The sequence below is a fragment of the Pundamilia nyererei genome, unplaced genomic scaffold, assembly GCF_000239375.1.
Source record: "Pundamilia nyererei isolate P.nyererei 1_Seehausen unplaced genomic scaffold, PunNye1.0 scaffold00006, whole genome shotgun sequence".
Lineage (NCBI taxonomy): Eukaryota > Metazoa > Chordata > Actinopteri > Cichliformes > Cichlidae > Pundamilia > Pundamilia nyererei.
Genome location: NW_005187407.1, coordinates 7,955,061 through 7,978,888, shown reverse-complemented (window position 1 = coordinate 7,978,888; position 23,828 = coordinate 7,955,061). Strand labels below are relative to the sequence as shown.

The window sequence follows — 23,828 nt, the reverse complement described above, 5'->3', positions numbered from 1 at the left end:
AGCACAGCGGCAATGAGCTGCAGCCGCTTGTGGTTCAGACTCATTTTGCAGTTTGATGGGATATATGCCGCTACATTATAACGGTTAGGTTTATCATTTTTATGGCGTAAATCAGCAGGGAGAACAGTGTGATCAGAGGTTAAAATAGTCTCCAATGGCTCTCTCTTTTCCACCAAGTAGATATAGGACAGATATTTGAGTCCAACCTAATAGGCGAAGTCCTCAGTGACCTCTCTCTTGTTTAGCTCTAGGCCTTGGGTCAGTGAAGAACAAACTGTCTTTGTAAAGTTTACAACTGCTCACTTTGCACTTTTGCATATAGATGTACTTTGGTGTGATGGTGGTGTCTTTCTGAGAGAGAAATGGAACAGTCGAGTGCGCCCGGGCTTTGTGCGTCTTCCCTTTGTTAAATATTTAAGTTAGTTTTCAAGGAGTTTACCACATTTGTTTACCACAATTTACCAGCAAGTGCAATGTGGTTAGCCTGACTTGGCTGTTTCTTTGACTGTGTGTGTGTGTGAGAGTGTCCCTGGGCTCTCTCTGGTATCACTGAGGGGTTATTTTTCCTTAACACATATAAACAACTCTCATCACTTTTAACGAGCCTTTATTGCTGTTCGGCTGCTGGGCAATAAAGGCTGAGATTTCACATCGCACTTCACACATCCAAACAATGATGCAAACCTTGGACATAGGGATGCATTTATTTTCTTTAAATGGCATCCATGCCATTAAAACATGCAACTCTCACCCAACAAAGGACACTAACTCACTAAATATTTCAGCTACCGACTTGATGATAGTTAATTGATGTCAAGTAATTCCTTCTGCACAAGGAAGCATCTCATTCACCAACTGTCTTTATGGAGCTTCTAATGCACAGTAGTAGAATATTCTGCTGACTTTTCTGTCTGTCTGTCTGTCTATCTGTCTATCGATTGTGTATAGAAGAAGCTGGAGTGTTTAAAACTAATGATGCTAAACACATTAGGCAAGTTCATGATGTTGCCTGGCTGATTCAAGCCAAGCGGCATCATCCATCACGACCGGGTTGCTGTAGGTGTTGGGATTTGTAGCATGCTTTGAGCATTAAAATGGCTTGCATCTGTGGCCAAGCTAAATCAGAGAGAGGCCTAGCCAGAGTCGATTTTACTAGCCTTGCCTTCACTTCTCCAAACAAACCCACTTAGTCTCCCTGACAGAAACAGGAAGACACAGATGGAAATACAGGCCCTAAGACTCCTGTAAAGCACTCGCTCCTCCTGAGTGAGACAAGAAGCTGGGCAAGAGTGGAAAAACCATGTTCTAATTACTTACCACATGTGAGCTAATTGAAACACACGGTTCTTGCAAACTACATGTGCTCAAAGCATGAAAAACAAGTCTTTTATTTAAAAAACTTGTAATGGATCTGCTCTTGAGAAGCGCAGATTTTATTTTGATATGAGTACTTTCTCTATTAGTCATGACACTGTAGTGCGAACATGCTCAGTAGAAAAAGAAACCGCCTTTTGAAATCAAGGACCCCTATCATCTAATCTCTGTTGGGATATTGTTTGTAGAGTCACGCAGCAAGACCAGGTGTGCAGATCAACCTTATCTAATAGCTGTAGGGTGTGTGTGTTTGTGTGCATATTAGGTTCCATTATAAGAACAGGTTGCCTGACTCCATATGTGCGCAGTGTGCAGGGAAGCTGGGAAAACAAGGTTCTCCGTGGCCCTCGGTGTTATTGCTACCTCCCACCTCCCCAAGCCGTGTTTGAAGACAGGAAATAGGAGTCAGACCGCAGTCCGAAGGGCATGTGGCAATGGTTTATACTCAAATGACCTCTGACTTATCCTCTCCACCCCCGCCCGGTCTCTCACACCACTCCTGTGGCCCTCAAACACTCTCCCCTGAGCCCAGGACCGAAAATAAAACGTCCTGACCCGGCCCAGCCTGGCTCGGCTCGGCCTCACCAAGCCCAGCACAATAGACCCTGCGTTCTGAGATTTGTTTGACTCAGCAATGAAAAACAGATGGACTTTGAGGAAAGGCCTTAGAAGAGGAGGACAGCGGGAGGAGGAAAGAAAGGGAGTCTTGTAAAATATTTGCGAAGAAAAATAACCCAGAGACGCTGTCTAATTATATCTATTTGTCTTGTGTGGTTTTGCTGGGGAGGCCATGTGGTCTCCCTGACTGCTCCATGGTTCATTTTTCACATTATCTGATCCTGGACGGAGAGCAAAAAGACGAGGGTGGGTTTGGGGGGCAGTTTGGGTCTCAGTGGGAGGGTTGTGGTGAGGTGGCTGGCCTCAAGATGGAAATGTGGTAAAGGCCTTTGAGGTCCTGAAGGTTTCAGGTCTTTGACTGCTTCACTGTCTTCTTTGGCGATGGTAGTTATAATTACTTAGAGCTTTACTTCTCTAATCTAGCAACGTCCATCAATCTTCATCAGTAACATAGTCTTTCCTACACACAGAGAGAAATACTAGGCATGTGTGGTTATATCATCATCTTTTGGTTTTGGGGAAACTTTTCTTGATTAAGATTTGAGGGTTTTTTTTTGTTTTACTGTGTAAAATATTTACTTTCTTCAGCTTATTCCATTCAAACCATTTCTTATCTCACTGTTTTTGGCATCTGTAATTTATTTTCTTCTATTACAGGTGTTTACACCATTGATGTGGTAGAGAACTTTCACATGATCATCCTGTAATTACAGCCTTCTCCTCCTTCACCAATTTGTTTAAAAATCACCTCCTCCTGCCACATTATGAACAGGTCACCCACGATAGTGCACATAATACTCGTATGACTTTCTCCTGGATAGTTCTTTTCTACCCTTTTGTCTTCCGAGCATGTCCACCATTCACATATTGCAACAACCAGTCTGCGTGTCGATGTCCTCACTCAGCCAATGGCGTTTAATTGCTCTCTGTCACCTCATTTTGTCCAGATCCGTCGTGCCCCTGCCTGTCAGTCAGCAGCTCGTTGACTGTTGCATGACTTTTTAAATTCTTCACTTTGTTTCGGTAAGAAGGGCAGGGGTTGTCGGCTTCAGATTGCCTGCCTATTTTGTGACTCCCCCTGACCCCTCCCACTCTGAAGTCTTGGTGGTGAGTGACAGTGTTAATAAGGATGATAATGATGTCACGGCTGGTGACATCATCACACTGTGCCAGCCAGGAGGACAAAAGAGAGCTCTGCCTGGTCTTCCAAGCTGTGTTGGCAGCAGCAGCAGAGAGAGAGAGCGAGCCCAAAGATTGATCTATCCATTCGGCTTTCAGTTTAATTCTGCTTCTCTCTCTGCCTATTCACATATTCAAATTTTGCCTGTGTGAGGATTCGTAAGGAGGAAAACATTTTGATTTGTTCTGCCAACTTTATATCTCTATTACTGCCTGGAATGAAAGCACTCTGTCACTTTATGCAGGATATCCGGTGATTTGGCTCCCCACTCCAAATCTTTGACGCTATTTAAAATGTATTGTTTTCACAAAGACGCCTGTGCCCAGCCTCTCTCTTCTCTCTCTCCTCCTGTCTCTTCTCTGTTTCCCTCCACATCTTCCTCCCTCATCCTCTCTTTCTCTCTGTCTCTCGCCTACATCTCTATCTGTCCTCTTGCAGGACTCAGAAAGAAAGGGCTTCATGAACAAGCTTTATGCCATTCAGGACGTGTGCATCAGTGTGCAGAATGCGCTAGATGAAGTGGCCTCCTATGGCGAGAGGATAAAGAAGTGAGTCGTAAGCCTGCTCCTCGGCACCCGGCCCGCTCTGCTCTGCTCCGCACGTCCCTGTGTTGTTGTTTTGGTTGTGTTTTCTTTTTTTTCTGCCATTCTGGCCGGTTCCCTTTGCCAGCATAACTGAGTATAACTTAGTGCCGCTCTCAAGAATTAATGCCAGTGTGACACCCAACCCTGGGGAACAAATAGAAAGACTGCTTGTCTTTATGTCCACCATATCTTACTTGACCTTGCATTACCTTTTGTCATGCAGATATTAGATTAAATACACTGCATGCACTTACACAAAAGCATTTATTTATTCATTTTTTACATCCCTGTATGTACTGACAGCCTTTTTTTTAACATACGGTTCATACGCAGAAAGTTTTGTTTCATTAAAAGTTATAGTTGAAGATGCAAGTAAAAGAACTGTTTCTAAAAAAGTGCTTTTCTACATCTAAGTGCTTTCTAACATTCACACTCTAATGAATTCAAAAAGGTGTAAAAATTTCTCCCTGCAACCTGTTAAACTTTGCTGACTCATTCCTACATTATTTCTCAGCATGTTTTTATTATATCTGGAGTGAGCATTGCTGCTTATATTACTCTCCATCTCCTCTCTTTGCAGCACATTTAACTGGACTGTGCCTTTCTTAAGTTGGTTAGCTATCGTGGCTCTCGGAGTGGCCACCATCATCCTCTATTTCATCCCTCTCCGATACATTGTGCTGGCCTGGGGTGAGCTAATGTTGTATTTTTTATTACATCATATAGTATATAAGAACATTCAGATACTCTAGCTAAATAAATCTGTGTGCCATGATATTTTTTGTGTGAGCACACAGAGACAGTACAACAAATATAAAGATGTCTCCGTCTTTCCTTCTTTCAATTCTTACCCGTCTGCCCCCACTTTTCTCTCTGCAGGAGTGAATAAATTTACAAAGAAGCTACGAGATCCCTACACCATTGATAACAACGAGCTGCTAGACTTTCTGTCCAGAGTGCCCTCAGATGTACAAGTGGTGGGTGAAATTTTATATGTTTCATTTTTTATATCTTTTTTGAGATGACTATCATCATCTGTCAGTTCCGGGCTTGGACAAGGGCTAGGGCTTCTTTTATTATCTCCTCTGTCTCCTCTGTTTTCTTTCCCCCTCTTCCTCGCGATCTCTGACTCCTCACTGTTGTGCTTTCATGTAGGCTGAACTGACTATTCATTGTTTTAGCCATACAGACATCTAATCTAATTGTTTCAAAGCTGTTTCTGTGTTTTCCTATTAAAAGCTTCCAAGTCTAATTCAATTTCCACATACATGGCTGGAGCTGTGTAGTAAGATAACAAGGTTAAGTGAGTTTAGTGGCCAGCATATAACTAGGTTGATTGACTCCATACACGTACACTCACACACAATTACAGTTAGATGCTGTCTCACAGCTTTGCTAGTAATTGAAACAGAGTGTAAACCAAGACTTAACCAGCCCCATGTGGTTTTGCTTCTACATTAACCGTGAGATCAGATTAACTTTGTGGCTGATGACTACAGATGCTTTCTCAGGTAAAATATAGGTGTGTGTGCGTCTATGCTAACAGTAACATGCTGTGCTGCCCAGGACCTAGTGCAGTTTAAACTGCAATTAAGCGGCAGCTTGTGAAAGTTGTTGTGTTATCCAGCACCAATGGTTTCCATTGTGGCTGTTAGGCCCCGCTGAGCTGAGTTCAGTACGCACACACAAACGCACACAGATGGAGGCTGAGACTGAACGACCTGGGGCCTCTGATATGACCAATTCCCTGCCATATCATTGCTGACACACTTCCTCTTTGATCGCTTGTTGCCCGCAACTTCTTTCATCTTTACGGGGTCATAATCCTTGCTCCCCTACGCACCCCTGCCAGCCCCCTGTACCCCACTCCCCCTCTCTGCCCCCGTGCAGTTTTACAGTTTTGTAGTTTACAGGGGCCTGCTGCAGCAGCAGGCACAGGGCAAGTAGCCATCGAGTTAAATGAGCCCAAGCTGTCCCCTCTGGTGAAGTGCAGCCACCTTACACACCTGGAGCCTGGAGGAGTTGAAGGGTGAAGGGGCCCTTGCCTGGCAGGTATGAGGCCTTTACAAGGCCCCTAATGAGGGCCTGCTGGCTAGGGAAAGAGGGGGTAGACACAGTGCTCTGGTCTGGTGCCCATGCTGCTGGAGTTGTGCCTACTGTATAAGTAATACTGTAAGTGCTACTGTAATGGTTATTGCTGCAGCTGTTGGAATGGTAATTGTTGCCAGGTTTCACTGAGAGTTTGGAGGCGCTGAGAGCAACGAGGGTGAATGAAGGGGTGAGAAGGGTAAAATTAGAGAAAAGATGAAGGCAAAAATAGAAAAGCATGAGGGGCGATGAGGGCAGAAAGCAAGAGTAAAACTTTGTTTTACGTGCCCGTTAAGCCAGTGCCAATGTTTATTTCTGCAAATAGGAACAGGTCAGTGAAATTCAGCTAGTCAAACCCGTGATGGTCACGGAAAAATTAGTTTTCTGAGAAGGCACCCTGCTCTGCGGTCATTGGCTAAAAACAGACCGGAACGTTCTGCTCTGCAGTGCGTCCGGTCGGTGCCTCCGGTGGTGGGTTCACCTCATTGCCTGCCCCCGTCTCGCTGGGTCAAAGACGTCTGTGGGGATTGAGCCCTTGAGGCTTTCAAATGATGCACAGAGGTGCTGGGGTCTAAATGGAGTGTCCCCTCACGGGCACGTGTCTATGGCACCCAGTAGTACTGGTGCAGGGGCCCACTATGCTTGACATCCTGGATGACTAATGAATACTATTTCTGGGCCTCAGTGTGACCTCACACACATATATAATCACACACACACACACACACACACACACACACTCTCACACACAGTTTTCCCAGCCGTTGTGCATGTTAGGTGGGTTGGGGTATTTCAGTGTACTGTTCCGCATCATTTGAAGGTGCTTCAGTGCCAGAACTGATGAGGTTCTAATGACTTTCTATACAAAGGGCAGCCACACTGGTCCACAGTTCATACACTGCATATACTGAGGCTATACAATAGAGCAAGGCAGAAGCTGTGGGACATAGCCTTAGTCTTCCCTAATTTTTAATTTTTCTTTATATTGTGCGTAGTACGGAAATGACTTTGCAGTAACATTTGTTTTTCAGCATTCGTACAGTGAATGGAAGGCACTTTACCAAAGGAAGCCTCTCAAAATACTGATACTAGGCCCCTAACAGCTTTGCCAGACACCCTGTAAAAGCTAAATCACCAGCGGAGCCTGGGAGCTGCAGTTTCTTTTTACCACTTCAACAGTTTACTTAAATCATTATCTCTCTCTGTGAGCACCCATGTTAAAGGCTGGCATGATGTTTAGCACACGTGTGTTTAAAGGAGCAACCGTCTCTCTTTGGATTACAGTTTCTTGTGTCTGGTTTGGATCTTTCGCTGGTGATAACGGATGATACCGGGGAATCCTTCATACCCTCTTAAACGAGGCCATGCTCAGGACCTTAATAGCGCCAAGTATTCCCTACCTGGTGTTTGGGAGGTGTCAGCGCACTAGTATGTTTTACGACACCATTAGCCATGCGAGCCAGGGAGTGCGTAAATGGGGGGCAAGGCAATTAGCATGCCAAGTGGCCCTTTATGATCGGTGTAAAAGAGCTGGATCAAATCCCCAATACAAAAATAAGCATGAATTCCAATTTAGCGGCTAATGAACAGCGGGCAGTCGGGTTAATATTTTTAGACAACATTTATGTTGGGGATGAAACCTCATCGGACGTGCAGGGGACAAAGGCAGGATAGTTAAAGGCTGAAACGGTGCCAAATGCCATCACTCACATCTACTAGAGGTCTCTCTCTCCTTCGCTGTGCCCTTCCCACTTTTGCAAGAGGTTTAAACATTTCATTGCAAGAGGGCAATTAGTCACTATTCAGTCTGTGTCTTGTCACAACAGCTAACAGGCAAAAGTTTTCCTTACTTTTTTTCCCCTCACTTACTGATTTACGTCACCTTGGAATGCCTTTTCTCCAACACAACAATAGACACGATTGCTGAATCTTCCAATCTGCAGATGTCTGAACTGTACACAGCAGTGCTTCCCTGGAAACATTTAATAACCCTTATGCTCGTTTAGGTGTCGCACGAGATGAAACCCGGCGAGTTTCGTGCTTTGCGCGAAAAAGGACTGAAAGGGAGAATGACATAGTGTCGTTAAAATATAGCTCGCTCAGGTTTTTTTGAATCAATTTATTTACTCGCCTATTTGCGTTTTTTTCCCTCCCCACCTTTTTTTTGTTTTTTTTTTTGCTCACTATCAGCCACCTTGGTTTCGCCTTGTCTGTCTGCCCACACTGGCAACATCAAAACACTGTCAAAGGTTCAGTGTGAAAGGGGGTGAGAGAACATGAGAGGCAGTGAGGGAAGAGCAGGTCCTGGGATGCTTTGTGGGTAACACGGTTAAACGAAGCACTATGCATGGTACACGCTCCCCTTCAGCGGAGCACACTTCAAAGCCTGTTTTGCACTTGTACTGTCAACATTTGGGAAAGGAGAGGAGCGAGGGTGGAGCAGCCTTTGAGCAGTGCTGGGTCTTTACCCGCCGCTTCTCTTGTCGATGTTCCCTTTAAGTTCCCCGCTCGTGTACCAAATTGCTTGTGTGCTTGCTGCATTACCTCACTTTTTACTTTCCCCCCAATTTTGGTTCATTTTATTTTACTAACGTCCCACTTTCTCCTCGCCTCCTCTGCGTTTTCTTTTTCTTCTTCCTTTTTTTTTGTTTTTTTGTTGTTTTTTTTACTTTAACTAGCTCTTGCCTCCACTAGTTTTGGCGCCTGTGTGGGTGCTTTTGCGTGTGTGCTATTAGGTGAGGTGAGTGGGGAGCCAAGGGTGTAACATCAGGCGGGCCTGTCACCCGCGAGCTGGAATTGAACCTGTGATGCATGAGCCCCCATTTCTCCCGGCTGGCAGCTCTTCACAGTGAAAACTCTTGTTTTGATTGAAATGTTGTTGTTGTTGGTTTTTTTTGGCGCTATTTCTTTTTGTTGATCCCCTTCGCAACTCTTCATGAGAAACAAAACCTTACTTTCTACTGACAACCAAACTTTTCTTTGTTTGCATTCACTCACAAACAGGAATTGTTTGGACAGGAATGTCAACGCACGGAATTAAATTGCCGTGTATCTTCTTTGCTCCTGTAGGCGTTTGGCCATTCAGTGATCACGCACAATACCTGTCCTACTTTTTGGATTCATACTGACTTGTTTAAAACTAACAGCGAAAGATGCGAATGAGCTACATATGGAGAAACACTTTATTAAAGTTGGATCTTTTTAATTTGCTTTTAGTTATTTGATGATGAGTACAATAGATGTCCGCGCTGACGTGCTGTTATTCCTTTGCTCACGAGTGAATTCAATCATTCAGCAATTCACCCACTTGTTCTTCTACAGACGCACCACTGTCATTGATTGCAGTCAATGTGGGCACTCAGCCAGCACTGTCATGGTCCCCTAACAGAACTACCACTGCATAAACACACATATACACACACACACACACACACACACACAGGGCCATACAAACCATCTCTGTCCCCTGGGTTTTTGTTCTGTTGTCTGCTTTAGTTGGCATGGCTATAAAAGGATCCCCACCCACATATCTGTCATCACCCGAGCATCCATAGATATCCCTCTGTCTCACTGTCTCACCCAGTCTCTTCTTTCCTCTCATTGTTTTCTCTCCTTCTCCCTTTGTTGATTTGTTCCTTTTTTGTTGTCTATTTCTGTCCCTTCTTTATCTTGCTCCTCATCATTCTCCTTTCCTCTACCTGGATTGCCTTTCGGCGTGCAGTCTTACTTCTGTCCTGACTGTGTCCAACAAACAGACTGTATTTGTACAGCTGTATGTTACCTTGTATAAATACAAGTATGTTGTTAGCTTGCCTTGTGGACAGTGTGGAGTATCCAGATCGGAATCAGAGCAGTCTGGCTGCTTAGTGAGGCGTAGAGAGCAACACATGCTGGCCTAACCACTCTGTAAGCACCTTAACGGGACATTGGTGACCAGCACTGTGAGACAGAGGAACCAAAATAACCCACAGTAGATGTGTGTGTGTGTGTGTGTGTGTGTGTGTGTGTGTGTGTTTGTTTGTTTTTTTTATATGATTTGATAATGTTAAAAAAAAGTGCCTAGGTTTTCTTTATGTGGGCGTCTGTGCATTCTTTGTCTTTGCTGGTGTTCATTTGTATATGAGTGTCTGCATTTTGAAGCACATACACACATGTGGACATGTGTTTGGGCTTTGCAGGCACAGGACTGGAAGGCTTCATTGAAGCGACAGTGGGAACCAGTAAAAGATGGATGATAAAGGCTTGTTCCCAGTCGGTGCTGAAAGATGCTGCTGTTCCTGTCCACAGTAGACAGAACTACCATGAGACAGAACAGAGAAACCATATTGATGTCGGTTTGTTGTCTTCCTGGAGAATCAGAGAGAGTGTCAGTCAGTCAGCCAGGCAGAGTAGCCTATAGTACATCAACTTAGGAGGGAATCCTCAGACGATTCTGGCTCTTTGGTGCAGTCACTGTTAAGTCTATTTTTTTTTTCTATTAGTATTCCGATTCAGTGGCTAGTGCTTGTCGCTTCCTTGAGTTTGTCTAGACTAGCAACTGCATTTGTGCGCGCATGCACGGATGTGCACATTTGAAAGCGAGTGTGACAGCCTCTGTTTGTTGATACTCAGCCACTGTGATGCCGTTTGCATCTGACTGTCCATCACTTCCACGTAAGAGCAGTTTCTAGGATCGGCTCACCATCTTTGGAAAGGATTCTGTCAAGAGTGAATCAATTCTTGTTGCTGAGACATACTGTGACACTCCCTGAGTGATGACGCTAAGCATCTTATGAAGTGATGAAGTGAGGCAATACGCAACTAAAATGTCTGTTTAAAGTGGTTTAGCGATGCAGTGCAGATACAAAAATAATGTCCTGGTCATTTATAGGATTAAGGAGTAGTTTAACATTTTAGAAAAGCTTTGTTTTGCCCTTTCTTGCTGTGAAAAAAAGTGACGAGACTGATACCATTCTCATATGTGTCCATTAACTGGCACGGACATATGATTTGCACAGCTCAGTTTGGTATAAAACAATAGGAACAGCTTAGAGCTTGCCAAAGGTAACAAAATGTGCCTGCCAGCACCTCCAAAGCACACAATGAGGACATTATATCTCGTTGACTTCATTTGTACAAAAAAACTAATTTTAAAACGGTGACAACAAGACTCCAGGAGGTCGCTGCTCCTGATCAAGAAATGATCCACAGCAAAAACCAGCTGTAAAATCTCATCTGTTCACTACGTGAATTTTATTAGCTTTGGGCAGAACCGGACTAGCTGTTTCTCTCTTTCTCTCAGCTGAGCTAACCAGATGCTGGCTACAGCTCCTTATTTAGCTGACATATGTGACAGCCGTATCGCTCTTCTCGTGTAACTCTCAGCAAGAAAGCAAATAAATTGATATCCCAAAATATAAAACAGCTTCTTCCAGTTGTGGCCTAATAGGGTCATGATGTATACAGATGTGCAACAGATTGGGGCTTTACTTAAAGTAAAATCGTCCTTTTGCCTTCTTAGTCATGTTATTAGACGATGTCGCTGTTCTGCACTTAACAGCTGACTTGGGATAAGCGTAGGAAAGCCCATCCAGAAGCAGGAGCCTCATCAGGTAGATGTCATCCATACTGTCCGCTCATTCCTGAGAAGGAGGAAAGCTCTCCATGTCAGATGTCTGGCTGTGACTGATACAGCTTTGATTATAGAGTGAAACATGGAGAAGAGATTGTATTTTGTCCCACGAAAATCTCCAGTGTGCTCATTTATCTCTCAGCCAAGAAAATGATACAGCAAAGAGTCAAAATTTGGTCAGAGAATTTAGTTTGCTGATATTTTTAATTGGCTCCTTTTGATCAAAATGTAACTTTATCCCTAAATTAGTAGCAAGTCATATAATCCTTCTGATATAAAAGCAGTATGTATCAAGCTACATTGGATGAGGAGTGTATTAATATTGCTAACGGTTATTCAAACCTTGGTTCTGAACGGGTTATGGTGCATTTTTTCCTTCGTTCTGTCTCGTTCCCATCTTCCTGCCCTTTCACTCCTCGCCATCTTGCTATACCAAAATGACTCTGTTGTCTCTCCAAGCTTTCCCATGAGCCCTTGCCCTGTTCTTTGTTTGTTTGTGTGATCCCTTCCCTTAGGCCACTGTAGCACATCTGTGAAAGTACGTGTGTATTTGTGTGCATCTGCGAGCGAGCACGCAGTCGGAGCTTTGAACAGCGCACACGTATCGTGTCAGTGTGTGCGCGTGTGAGCGTCCGCATCTGTGTGTGCGCGCGCTGTAATCAGTGTGTAATCTCTTCCCTGAGGCCACTGTTCCACACAGCTGGACTAGAGCCTCTGGAGGGTTTCTGTGCTATTCAAGCATCCTTTGCTCTTTCCACCTGACCGGGTGGTGTGTGTGCGTGCGTGTTTCTATGTGTTTTAACAGGTGCAGTACCGAGAGCTGAAATTGGATCCCAATCCCAGTCCAAATAAAAGGAAGAAAAACAACCCCGGGTAGATGACTGCGTCCGCCCACCAACTCCTCTCTTCTCCACTTTTCCTCACTCGGTCTATTACTGGACACCGAGGAACAAGAGGACGACTCCTCTGGAGCAGCTCGGCTCAGCTATCCTTTAACATTTTTGTTTTTATTTCCTGTTTAATTCTCTTCAACTCGTTTTTCCTATTTAATTACTCATGGTGTACAGTCGTTTCCCAAAATGTCCTTTTTTGTATGAAACAAAATGAGTGCGAGAAACCTCTTAAATTATTACCGTAACCATAATGCTTTAGATTTTTTTTTAAAGGCAAGTGGAAAGGATGGATGAAATGACCTTTACATCAGCCGTGTGAGCCACTCTCCTTGCTGCTTCTCTCCATCACTCTGACAGCTTCCCACAAGTGTCACACAATAAGTAAAATTAGTTTAACATTTATTCTCGCTGTTCCAAAAAAAGAAAATGACACTTGGTGTGTTTATCAAGGGAGAAGCCTTATACCGCATTCAATTTTCTTTCTTTCTTTCTTTCTTTAAGCTCCCGTTTAAGTTATTGAATGATTTTGTTAATATGTTTATATTTTGTAATTGTTTTTCTACTGAAGTGTGTTTTGTTTTCTCTCCTTTCCCTCTTGGATGTGGCAGTGTTACTTTCACTGGCAGTAATTTGGACTGTCTCCACTTAACTCAGCCAGCCAAGTTGATTAGCAATTACGGTGGTAGCCTCCAGATATCTCCTTTTACACAAACACAAACCTGGATCAACAGGCTGAAGGCTTGTTTGTGCTTTAATACAATGGCCAGATTAACTTCCTTTTTTTTTTAGGTCTGAGTCTGTAGTAAACAATTAGTGTTACACCTGAAAACTTTATCAGTAGCTGTTGCCTTGTTTGACTCATTTGAACCATGTCAAAATCCTCTGTCATTCAATGAGTCGCCTCCTCTCTCTGTCAGGCGGCACGGCAGACTGGGCCCGCCGTCGTGGTGTTAATATAGATGTCACCCAGTTTATGCAGAGTGTCGTCAGGCAGCCGGGCCTTGAGGCAGCCGCAGCTCTAATCTTGTTTGAAAGGCTGGTCTCCTTCCCTCTCATCTCCCCCATGTGTTTTCCTCGGTGGCCACACGCGAGCGCGTTCACGGCCACACGCACACATGCTTCTGCGCTTAAGCATCTTGTGTTTCGGAGGCACAAACATCCTCCTCTCGCGTAAACGCGCAGTTCCTCTCAGAGATCTCGAACACGCACGCCTTACTGTACCTACACGCTGACAGATGAAAAACATTGTATTGGAACAGGAACATTCTCCCCGCTCTCAGGCACACGCGCACCAACAACTGACACACAAACGCAAACATGCTTTCTGTGATGCTGTGCCCCAGGCTGGCCGCCCTCTCCATCTGCCCCACCTCCTGTGCCCAAAGCTCAACTTTGATCAGTCTTTCCAGAGACAGAGGCTTGTATATGTGAACTGTGTATGTAAGAGTGTTTGCGTATACGCATTTATGCAATCAAAGACGAGTTGCTTTTCTTAGTGTCGGTGTGCGTTACAGTTGTATCTCCCCTCCAGCTGTAGACTGATGCCTAGATCCAGTCGCTGTGTGTGTGTGTGTGTGTGTGTATGTGTGCGTTGCAGCAGAAGTGCCAGCTGTTACTTGGTGTAGAGTTTGCTTAGATGCTAGATGAGCAGCAAGTCATTGTGTGACAAGGCTCCAAGGGGACTTAGGCCTGAGATGTCAGGGAAGGAGGAGTGTATGTGTGTATGTGTGTGTTTTATGCTATTTCAGATCCTTCTTCCCGTCATGCTTCCCTCCATTTGCTCTCTCTGCGGTTCCCTCATTCGTCAGTGAGCGGGGTTGCGACCCTGTCTTAAGGGATGGTCTCCTGGGCTTCTCGCTGAGCATCTCTTGAAAGATCACAGCACAGGCTACATTTGAGGAGGTCTGCTCTCATCCTATTGATCCCTGCCTCCATCTCTCAGCCTCTACTTCTTTAGCTTTGCTTGCCCCCCCCACCCCGTGTCTGTCTGTGTCTCTGCCTTTATACTCTAAACTCTCTTCCCACCGCAACTAGCTCTCTTCTGCTATTTTGTCACCCTCTCACTTCGTCTGTCTACTCTCTCCGCTCCCTCCTTCCTTGCCCATCCATCTCCATGCTTAAATATCAACAGGCTCAGATCTGTCACTCCAAAGGACCACTGCTTTTCTTTTTCTTTTTTTTTGTTAAGGGAATCCACTTGAAAGACAATAACAGACTATCCCCTAAGAGCGACGTCGCTAACTGATTACAGCCTCCTCAGCAAACCCACTCTGTGACTCGTGAGGGATGGCTTTGTATAATGCCTAAAGGGATTGCTAGAATACCTGATGTGTATGCGTCTACTACTATATGTAGTCATTTTCCAGCAAATTGTGGTGACTATTGTGCGGCATTGCATCCAAAAACTGTCTCTCACTCCTTTTCTCGTCATTAGATTTCGTTTGGGCTCTGTTTTAAAGCAAACCAAAGTGTTTTTATTTTGTATGATGTCAAGAAGATGAGTTATAGAAAAGGAATGTATCAGACTGACAGTTTTAAAGAGAAAAAAAAAAGCACTTTTATTTGCACCAAGTTGAAATGAGACTATTTATTTTTTAAATCGTACTGTACATAGCTAATTACTTGTTAATTTATGGTTGTATTTTATACAGTATGCCTGTCAATGATCTGGTGATGATGCTGTAAAGTAGGTGTATGCCTGCCTCATTTTCTAAGGTCTGTCTTTTTCCGCCTGCAATGTTGCCTGCCTGTGACATCATCTTTATGTGCCCAGTTCTGACCAATAAGAGTTTCAGACAGCAACGCTGTCAGAAGCCAAGACAGGGTTGGGTCAAATGAAAATGTGGTATATATTTCTGATATGAGTAATGGAATGCATCTGATGTATTTTACTCATTTAAAAAAACTAATGAAATTAAAATATTTTTTATCATCTTGTTTTTCCTGATTTATTGCAACCCCTTTTTCTATACTGACGAGCTTTGTTTCGAAGGTGCTTGTAGAAAGAAATGAATGAAATGTGGACTGTTGCTCTCAGTTTTAGCTTGAAGTCGCCTCCTTTGCACCGCTCACTCACCAACACATGGGCCCCTCTGCTCGGTTCAGCTTTGCGAAGCTCCTCATTCTTCACTGGTGCCTGCGTGGCTGAAACCCAGAGCGTACGTCACTGAGACCATTTGAGAGCACAACTGCTGGATAACTGTTTTTTGTGTAGCCAACATATAAACACCTCCATCTCCAGAGCACCTTTCAGCTGACTTGCTCTTTACAAAGAAAAAAAGACATATCTATATATTGTTAAGACATCTGATATACTGCTGCCAGAATTTTTATATGAAGTAATGAAATAATCAAAGAATATAATTCACTTTTATTTATAAACATGCAAAAAAAATAAGAAAAACGAAAACATGAGGTAGCAACACTCGACACTGAAATAAAACACTAGTGGTGTCATACAAAAACATGCATCTTGAAATATTAAAAATAAATAACATTTAAATTCAAGAAATATTTGCAAAACACAGAACTTGTAAAACTCCAGAAAATATACAATATAAACAGACCAAGCCAATGAACATTAGGTATTAGTAGGTATAAAATTGTAGCACTTAAGAAATGAACAGCTTTGAACTTGCATGCTTGCTTTAGAGGCAGATATCCACAGGAAGACTTATTTTTTGCCCTGTGGACCTATTTTAAGGCCCTGGCAAATTTTAGGACCATGTAATAAAAAGTTACCTTTTTGTTCACTTTCACTCACAGGTTATGCATTTAAGTCAGCTTCAGTGTGGTGTAAAGTGATCCTTTAACCTTACAGATCACCTACTAGTGCTTCTCCTCGCGACCTAAGATCCTCTAATACCCTCATCAGGAACTGTGTGTTCTCTCCTTTGCACTCTATTACACCCTGAGACACCTGTCCCTGGTACTTCCCTTGGCTGAGCTCCCACAATGTCTCTACATCTTCTACCAGCCTCACTGCCCGCTGGTCTGCCCAGCCCTGAGTCACTTTTTGGAAGGAGTGCCTCTCCAGTGCCCTGACCAGCCGGTAGCCCAGGCTGTGGTGCTTGTCGCTGGTTGGTGTGTGGTGAGGAATGCCTGTTTCCCTGAGGTAGGAGAAAATGAGTAGGGACAGCAGAGATGATCCAGCCTCCAAGAGGGGAAGGTTAACTTCAGTTGCTTTATTTCTCAAAAACTTTGTGTCTCCAAGCTGTGCACTATGGAGGAGCTCTTCCCTCTGACTTGGCTCAGAGACTAGATCCAGCGGGACCCGACCGTGGCCATCCGTCTGGCGTAGAAGGACAGATCCTAAGATGGGACAGAGATGTACAGGATCAGATCACACAAACTTTTTTATTTTTAAAACACAAATTAAAACTATTTGTTCTGATACGACAAAACATTACTCCATAGTCTTCAAAGCGACAATGACAACAGTTAGGGAGGCACTACTGTCATAAGTCTCCATATGTGAAAGTGCTTTTGTAAAAATTAAGGCAGAACATTAGAAACACAGGTTAACATGTACTTGAAGCTACGGTGCAGTAGAAAAAAAATCCGATTTTAAATATTTTTAAGTGGCAGTTTGGTCTGAGACTTTGGTGTTAATGAGTGTAATGTAAACAGAAGCATCAGTGACAACAGTAGCACAGATAAAACTGACATGCAGCCAAAGCTACCTTCGACTGCAGCGTCATTATCAAATAAGGCATAAGAGACAACACGGGTCAACGGCAAGACGCCGCAACCGATCTAAATTGTGCATTCCTGTGTGTGCGCACTAACAGTACACAGATACAGTGACGGAGAGTCCCCAACCCCAAACAAAAAACAGTGTGTGAAGCAGAGAGTTTAAATGAACAGCTGTTGTCCCAGTGGCACTCACTGCCAGCTGAGGCTTTTAGCTCACTTCAGCAGTAACATCAGCTGACACCTTGTCTCAACTCTCTGACTGGCGGGTCACTTTGTGTTTGTGTAAGGGTTAGTGACCTGATGAAGGGTCTGCTTTTCCTTCCTTTTATGTGCTCCTGTGAGGGAGCTCATCAGAGAACAGGGTGCTACTGGGGGGGATGACTAACTAGTGACTGTGACATCAGCAAATTGATCTGTTAAGCTTGTGATACAAAAAATAAAAAAAGTGGCTTGTAACAATAACGCCACTCAAGTTACGCATTAATCCATAACATCTGTTATTGTGCTGCAAACACTCCATATAGGCTCGTAGCTTCCGGGAATTTCTATACATTCAAAAACACCTCCAATAACCCTGACATGGCCCTTTCAGACATGCTTCACTACATTCAAACTGAAGATGACAGTCTCTGCTTGAATGTAACACTTTTTCCGTCTCCTTTTAGAAAGCCAGCAAAGTTATAATGGTGACATTCACCCCCCCTCCCTCCACCTTCCTCTACGCTCTACTCTTCTGCTTCTCTGTTCAGGCTGAAAGCCATTTTCCAGTGTCAGACAAGCCCCTGTGCATTTAGCCTACGTGGAGCGGGTCGAGTCAAGTGTGAGCCCTTTGTTTGCTTTCACACAGACCCATTTCTGTGGCAAACTGCTTTTGATGGCACTTGACTGTTCAACCTCGGCAATGCTGGTGCCACTTGTGAGCAAGTTTACGGCTCTGTGGAGGCTCGGAATGACACACAGACAGCTGAAAGACTGCTCGATACCACTGCTGGCAGTTGTTTCTGTTTGACAGACACTGTGGGGCTGCAGGAAGCATGATGTTTTAAAGGAGGGACGATCATGTGCGTGTGTTGCATTGTGACATAAACCGCACTTACTAAGCCTCCCAGATTCCATTTTTATAAAAAGCCATCCTTTTTTCTCTCTCCTCTAAGCGACACTTAAAAAAAAGTTTAAAAATGAAACATTATGAAATTTGAAATTGCTCTTCATCCCTCTGTCTGCTACACTGTTTGTAGCAGTTATGAGATAATCGATGAGAGCTCACGTAGCCGTTAGTGGGGAAGGTCAACGCTCATCTACCTTTTAGTGCTTCAAGTCTGAGTGGCAAAAACTCAATCTGCATAAATTGTGGCATTAATCTACATAAACTTTTACATAAGCGAGCAAATTTCGAATGCTGGGGTCAGGCGTCGGGGGCAGCAGTCAAGGACGTAAGAGCGCAGATTTGATCAAAGTGGCCACAGGAGAAAGGTGGAGGGTGGGGGGAGGCGAGCGGGGAGAAGAAGCAGAGCGGTGTATGTGAAACAGAGTGAGATTGTTCACAGCAGGTCATAATCACCAGGTTTCTATAACAAGCTGTCTTCGCCATTACACTCATCCACTGTAATGTGTGAAATCAACCCTGGCCTGACACATTGTAGAAAGTTTCAGGTCGACGTTCAAGTGTTAGCTGAAGAAGGGGTGGGGATCTTTTGTCTTTTCTGTATTTTCTATATTATCTCTTAAAAAATAAAATAAAATGAAAAATAAGGGACGGCTTTCTAAGTAGTGCTTTTTTCCTTTTTCACAATATACCCTGTTGTGTGTTCCTTTGAGAAACTCCGTGCTTAATAGAGCTCCACAAGTGGGCTGTAAGTTTGTGCCATGAACCCAAGCACTTTGTAGAGTGTTTTCAACTTAAAGTGGAAATAAGTAAAGAGGAAATACAAGGTTCAATTCAATCACTCCTACTTAATTCTTCTCTTTTCATCGACTATGAAAGCAGCAGTCCTCTTTAGCTGCAATGCAATGACCTTTAAGCTGCTATTGAGCAAAGAAAACATAAAAACGAACAAGAGAGGGCAAAAATCATATTAGAAATAGTGCAAGAAATGCACACTGGATGAAAAAGGACATGTGGGGACAATAACCATACAAAGCATCACTTGCATTATAAGACAATACATTTGTAATTTACAATCAGACAAAAGAAATCTTGCACTAGAATAAAAACAAAAAAATAAAGTGATAACGTGTGTGCTTTTCCCCCCAGTATTCTCCACCATCATCACATTAAACCCCACTAACAGACAGGCTTCAACCAACGTGATGACACTGGTGATGGGGAGGAAGGGGCCACCCTAGCACGGGCTTGGGCTCGGCTTGCCAGAAAGCCCGCGAGGCTGACTGTTTGAAGGCTGCATGTTTGTTTGTAGAACACACAACTGACTGTGTGACAGTGTCTGCAGTTTGTCACATTTGCATGATAACCTGCCTTATTTCCATTAAGCGTCAGCTCCTGTCTTTCACCTTTTCATATTTGTTTTTACTCGTTCCATCGACTGAACAGAAGAATCAGTCGCTCCTTATTATCCATCATAGGACGTAAGACACCCTCTAATGTTCCACCACACAACTCTACTGCACTCGATACAGATGTCAATGGTCATATCCAATGCTAAATTACATATTTCAACATAACAGAAGACACGGAAATAGCATCACGTGCTGCTTATAATGTAATACATGTATACAACACAGTGTTATGAGACTACCGCCTGAGGAATGGTTTTGGTGCAGGGACTGTGACTGAAGTGAATCCAGGTATTGGCGCTGGGTGTCAGATATGCTGCAGTGGAGATAAATACTGCACCTGGGGGATTACATGAGAGCATAGGGTAATTACACCAACCTCTGTGTGTGTGTGTTTGTGCGTGTGTGTTTGATGCAAAAATACCCCACTATAACCTAAGCTCTGAAGCTACTAGCGGAGGGAGGAAATTCACATGCTGAGTGAATGCACCAGCCAGATGCAGTCTGGCTGTTTCACACCACACAGGCATTTACATACAGAGCGCAAAGCCCTTTGGCCTTTAGAGGGCAGGCGAAGACAAGAAATATAAAAGCAAGAGTGGAGGAAGGGAAAATCGGCGCTAAAAGAGGGAGGGAGGGAGGGAAGGAAAGAAAGATGCCGTGCTCCCTCCCCCTATGTCTCTCCCTCTCTCTGTCTCTGGTCTGAGGCTGGGGCTCAGGCAGACAAGCTGGGAAGCAGGCAGCTCCACAGCATGGTAAACATCCTCTCGCCCTCTCTCTCTCTCTCCCGCCCCCCACCCCCCTCTTGCTGCCTGAAAAAGAGAGGCAGGGTGAGTGTGTGAACTGCAGCCAGGGGCACGGCATCACTTATCCACAGGGAGCTGCTAGCTAGCAACTAGAAACCACAGCGAAAACAACAAGGCCAACCAAGTGACGCACCAAAGCAGCCAGCGGAGAGGCTTCAGATGTGGAACAACCAGACAGACGAGTATGCTAAAATCCCCGTCTGTAACAGCAGTGTCTGAACACTCAGTGATATTTCGTTTACCGATATTAATGGAGGAGTAACTGCACTGGTTTGGATATATTATTGTTACCTTGTTAATTCACATTAAAATATTGCTGGCATTGTAAACAGTTGCTATGCTTTGTGTAATCCAACACCACTACAGTCACTTCTAGTTATAATGGGCATCAAATATGCTTCGACTTACTGGATGCTGGCCTTTAGCACCTTAACTCTTTCCCACCTACTAGGTATCTTTTCTGAACTGAGCAGTTTCTGTCACATTTCAAGGCTGCTTCCAGAATAATAATAATAATAATAATAATAACAACGACGACTGGGTGTACATCAGAGGTTATTAAGGATGACCTTTGCCTATGCCGCTTACTGCCCTTGCTATTCTTCAAAAAACCTGGAACCTGTTCAAATGGTCATCAAACCACATTTTTATTGCGATATACTCATAAAACTCATCATCATCATCATTATGGGTGCTGGGGAGGCTGTCAGACTGGAGCTCTAAATGAATCCTTAACTGGTCGTGAATCTATCTATTAATCTAATTAATTGTGTCTTATTTCCCAGTCAGTAAATCCCCCAAAAAGTTCAATTTGATGACATCACTTAGACGAATCAACTCTTCATTTCTGTTTTTGTTTTCTGGGACAGGCTGGAATAGGACACGAGCAAAGACGAATCGCTTTCACTTCCACCTCATATACATTCCTAAAACAAGGACTTTTCAGTTTTTTTATTGTGTGGGAAAAGTTTGAGTTGAGAAACTTCAAATCACTTTACATCCCAATTGTTTAAAGACTTTAATGACTTCCACTACATACAATATTTTCTCTTCTCCAAAAACAGCTTCAGAGGTGAGCTAGAAGTGTCCTTAAATACTTTAATTACAACACTCCATTCACGCTGCTGTATTCAGCTCGTCATTGAAAGAACGGTTTAAGAAAACACACTAAACTGCTGTTGAATGCATGAGCTTTCACTACGACCCATTCCTCCCAAGTTCAAACATCAGCCATTGTTGCCTTCTTGTTAATGAATTTCAAATATGTTAAAAAAAAAGTCTCTTGCATGTACTTTTTATTACCATAATTTTTAATATACCATTGAATTCCTCGCAGAGAAGTCACTCAACGTTTTAATTTAAGCTTCAGAAGAAAAAAACGTTCTAACATTTTCATTCTTGTCGACCATGTGATGATTTAAGTTCACAGTTGGAACACAGGGACAGACAGCAATCTTCATGGCCAATAATAAATAAATAAAGATCTCCTAGTCCTGTGACCATGCTGTTTTCTTTACCCCACTTTTCAGTCAACCTGGAAACAAAAGAAATGAACTAAACCTTGAATCTCAGCCTTGTTTGCGGTTGAGAAAAGCACGCTTTCAACACCTACAAATTCATCGTCCATCCCTTCATGTAGTCCTTTTAAATAAACCCTGAACCTTGTAGGTGAAAGAGGACAGCAAAGTAAATAAAAAAACAGAAAGTTTAATGTTCCTTGACCTCTGCCCTCTCTTTTTACAGAAGGTAGCTCTCAGTGGCCTTCATGCCCACTGAATACTGCAGCTGTTTAAAAGGGAAACAGAAAGGGCAAAACGTGCCTTTGTATATTATAAGTGGTGCTGGGCATAAATAACAGGCAAGAAGCACTTGCTAGCAAATCTCAAAATCACCACATTCATTTTTGGAACATCTTTGGCCCTCATCTACATAAAAACATACAGATTTTCTCTGAAAAGGGGTCACACCTTTATCTTGGAGAACAGCGAAGAGTAATCAGGAACACCACTGGAAAGAGGCCCCAGATTTAATCCACGGCAACTGCCCCCCCTAAAAAACAAACAAAAAAACCCCCCACCCCAAAAACCCCACAGAAATACAGGTATGTGGTGAGTCTGCGTATATTTCAGGGGTAATAAGAGACAGGCAGGAAGAGAGAAAGAAGACTAGTCAGAATTCCCAGCGAGGAAAGTCCTTGAACTACAGCCTGGAGAAACCTGCAGCTGAAACATCCAACACTCCGGAGTGAAGCCGAGGGCTCCAAACACAGCTTCACCTCTAATAGTACAAGAGCTCAGCTCCTCACCGTTGCCAGTTCAGGACCCACGGGGAAATAAGTGCTGAGCAGAATGAACTTTATTTATTTCTTTACCATGCTGACAGTGAAAAGGCCCAAGTGTGTCTAAACAACTACCTGTGTGTAGTGTGTGTGCGCGCAGATCTATGACAGAGAAAGACAGAGACGAACCACGTTGACTACAGCTGTCCAAGGGGACCGTGTGTTTCTTGTGCCACTGAGCAAATGACATCTTTCTGCTCCACAACCACTAGTTTGCGTTAATATCTGCCGGGATCACAGAATCTGGCGTGCGTGTTTGTGTGTGCGTGCATCCAAGACATGCACAAATGCACAAAAACTGAAAGAGGAATTGAAGAAGTAGTCATGCAGCAACTTCTCTGGGGTCTCTGAACCCAACTTAAGGCAAATAATTGAAGTAGAAACATCTTAAAACACTTAAACCTGAACAGTTATTTCCAACTTTTATATTCTTTCCTCTTCGAGCATCTTTAATCTCTTCGTGAGAATCCCTTCGTGTTTACAAGTTGAGGTGGACTAGCCGCGCTTACTAACGTGGTGGGGAGTATTTAGAGGACGGCATCAGTGATTACGGTCACGGGGCTGTGTGGTGACAGCTTAAAAGCTCTTTTCTTTATTTTTCTCCACCCTCTTTGCTGACTGACACGCCTCCTCGATGCGCGTGCCAGGTCTGAACTGCACAACTAAAGGCTCCGGGTCATTTTCCATTCCAATCAGGAGTACCGGCTGCCATGGCCACCCTGCAAAACGTATAACATTTCTACCAGCTGAGAAAGGAAGGGACACGAGGAGCAACAGCGAACATACACTCATTAAAGCATTTGAGACTCATGAAAACGATTTTGCGTATGTAGACACATACGCGAAAATATATAGCCAAGGACACTTCAATACTGTGTTAAAAACAAGCCAAACACACGCAAGCAGGGTCATGTGGGGCGGCCTTGGGCAACGGGAGGAGGAGGGGGAGAAAGCAGTGTCAGCCTTGCCCTCAGCCATGGCATCCTTTCATTGCCAGCTCCATAAGCCTGGAGGGACTGAGGTAGAGTGGGTAGGGGTGGGATCTAGCCCTTCCTCCCCCATACAATTCATCCTTTAAAACACACACACACACACACACACACACACACACACACACACACACACAC

At 43.8% G+C, this 23,828-nt stretch overlaps 2 protein-coding genes across 4 annotated transcripts in view; one reads left to right on the top strand and one right to left on the bottom strand.

Moving 5' to 3' along the window:
• The window catches only part of mctp1a (multiple C2 domains, transmembrane 1a), a 68,205-nt gene extending 52,925 nt beyond the window's left edge, over positions 1 to 15,280 (top strand). The window contains exons 18-21 of the mRNA XM_005722418.2: positions 3,611 to 3,720; positions 4,337 to 4,446; positions 4,636 to 4,733; positions 12,261 to 15,280. Coding sequence (XP_005722475.1) covers positions 3,611 to 3,720; positions 4,337 to 4,446; positions 4,636 to 4,733; positions 12,261 to 12,332 — 390 coding nt within the window. The 3' untranslated portion in view covers positions 12,333 to 15,280. The remainder of the gene's footprint in view (positions 1 to 3,610; positions 3,721 to 4,336; positions 4,447 to 4,635; positions 4,734 to 12,260) is intronic.
• A 588-nt stretch (positions 15,281 to 15,868) lies between these two features.
• slf1 (SMC5-SMC6 complex localization factor 1) overlaps positions 15,869 to 23,828 on the bottom strand; it is a 33,880-nt gene continuing 25,920 nt past the window's right edge. For all 3 annotated transcript variants that reach the window (XM_005722364.2, XM_005722363.1, XM_005722365.1), the window contains exon 18: positions 15,869 to 16,659. In XM_005722364.2, the coding sequence (XP_005722421.1) occupies positions 16,163 to 16,659 (497 nt within the window). In that variant the 3' untranslated portion in view covers positions 15,869 to 16,162. The remainder of the gene's footprint in view (positions 16,660 to 23,828) is intronic.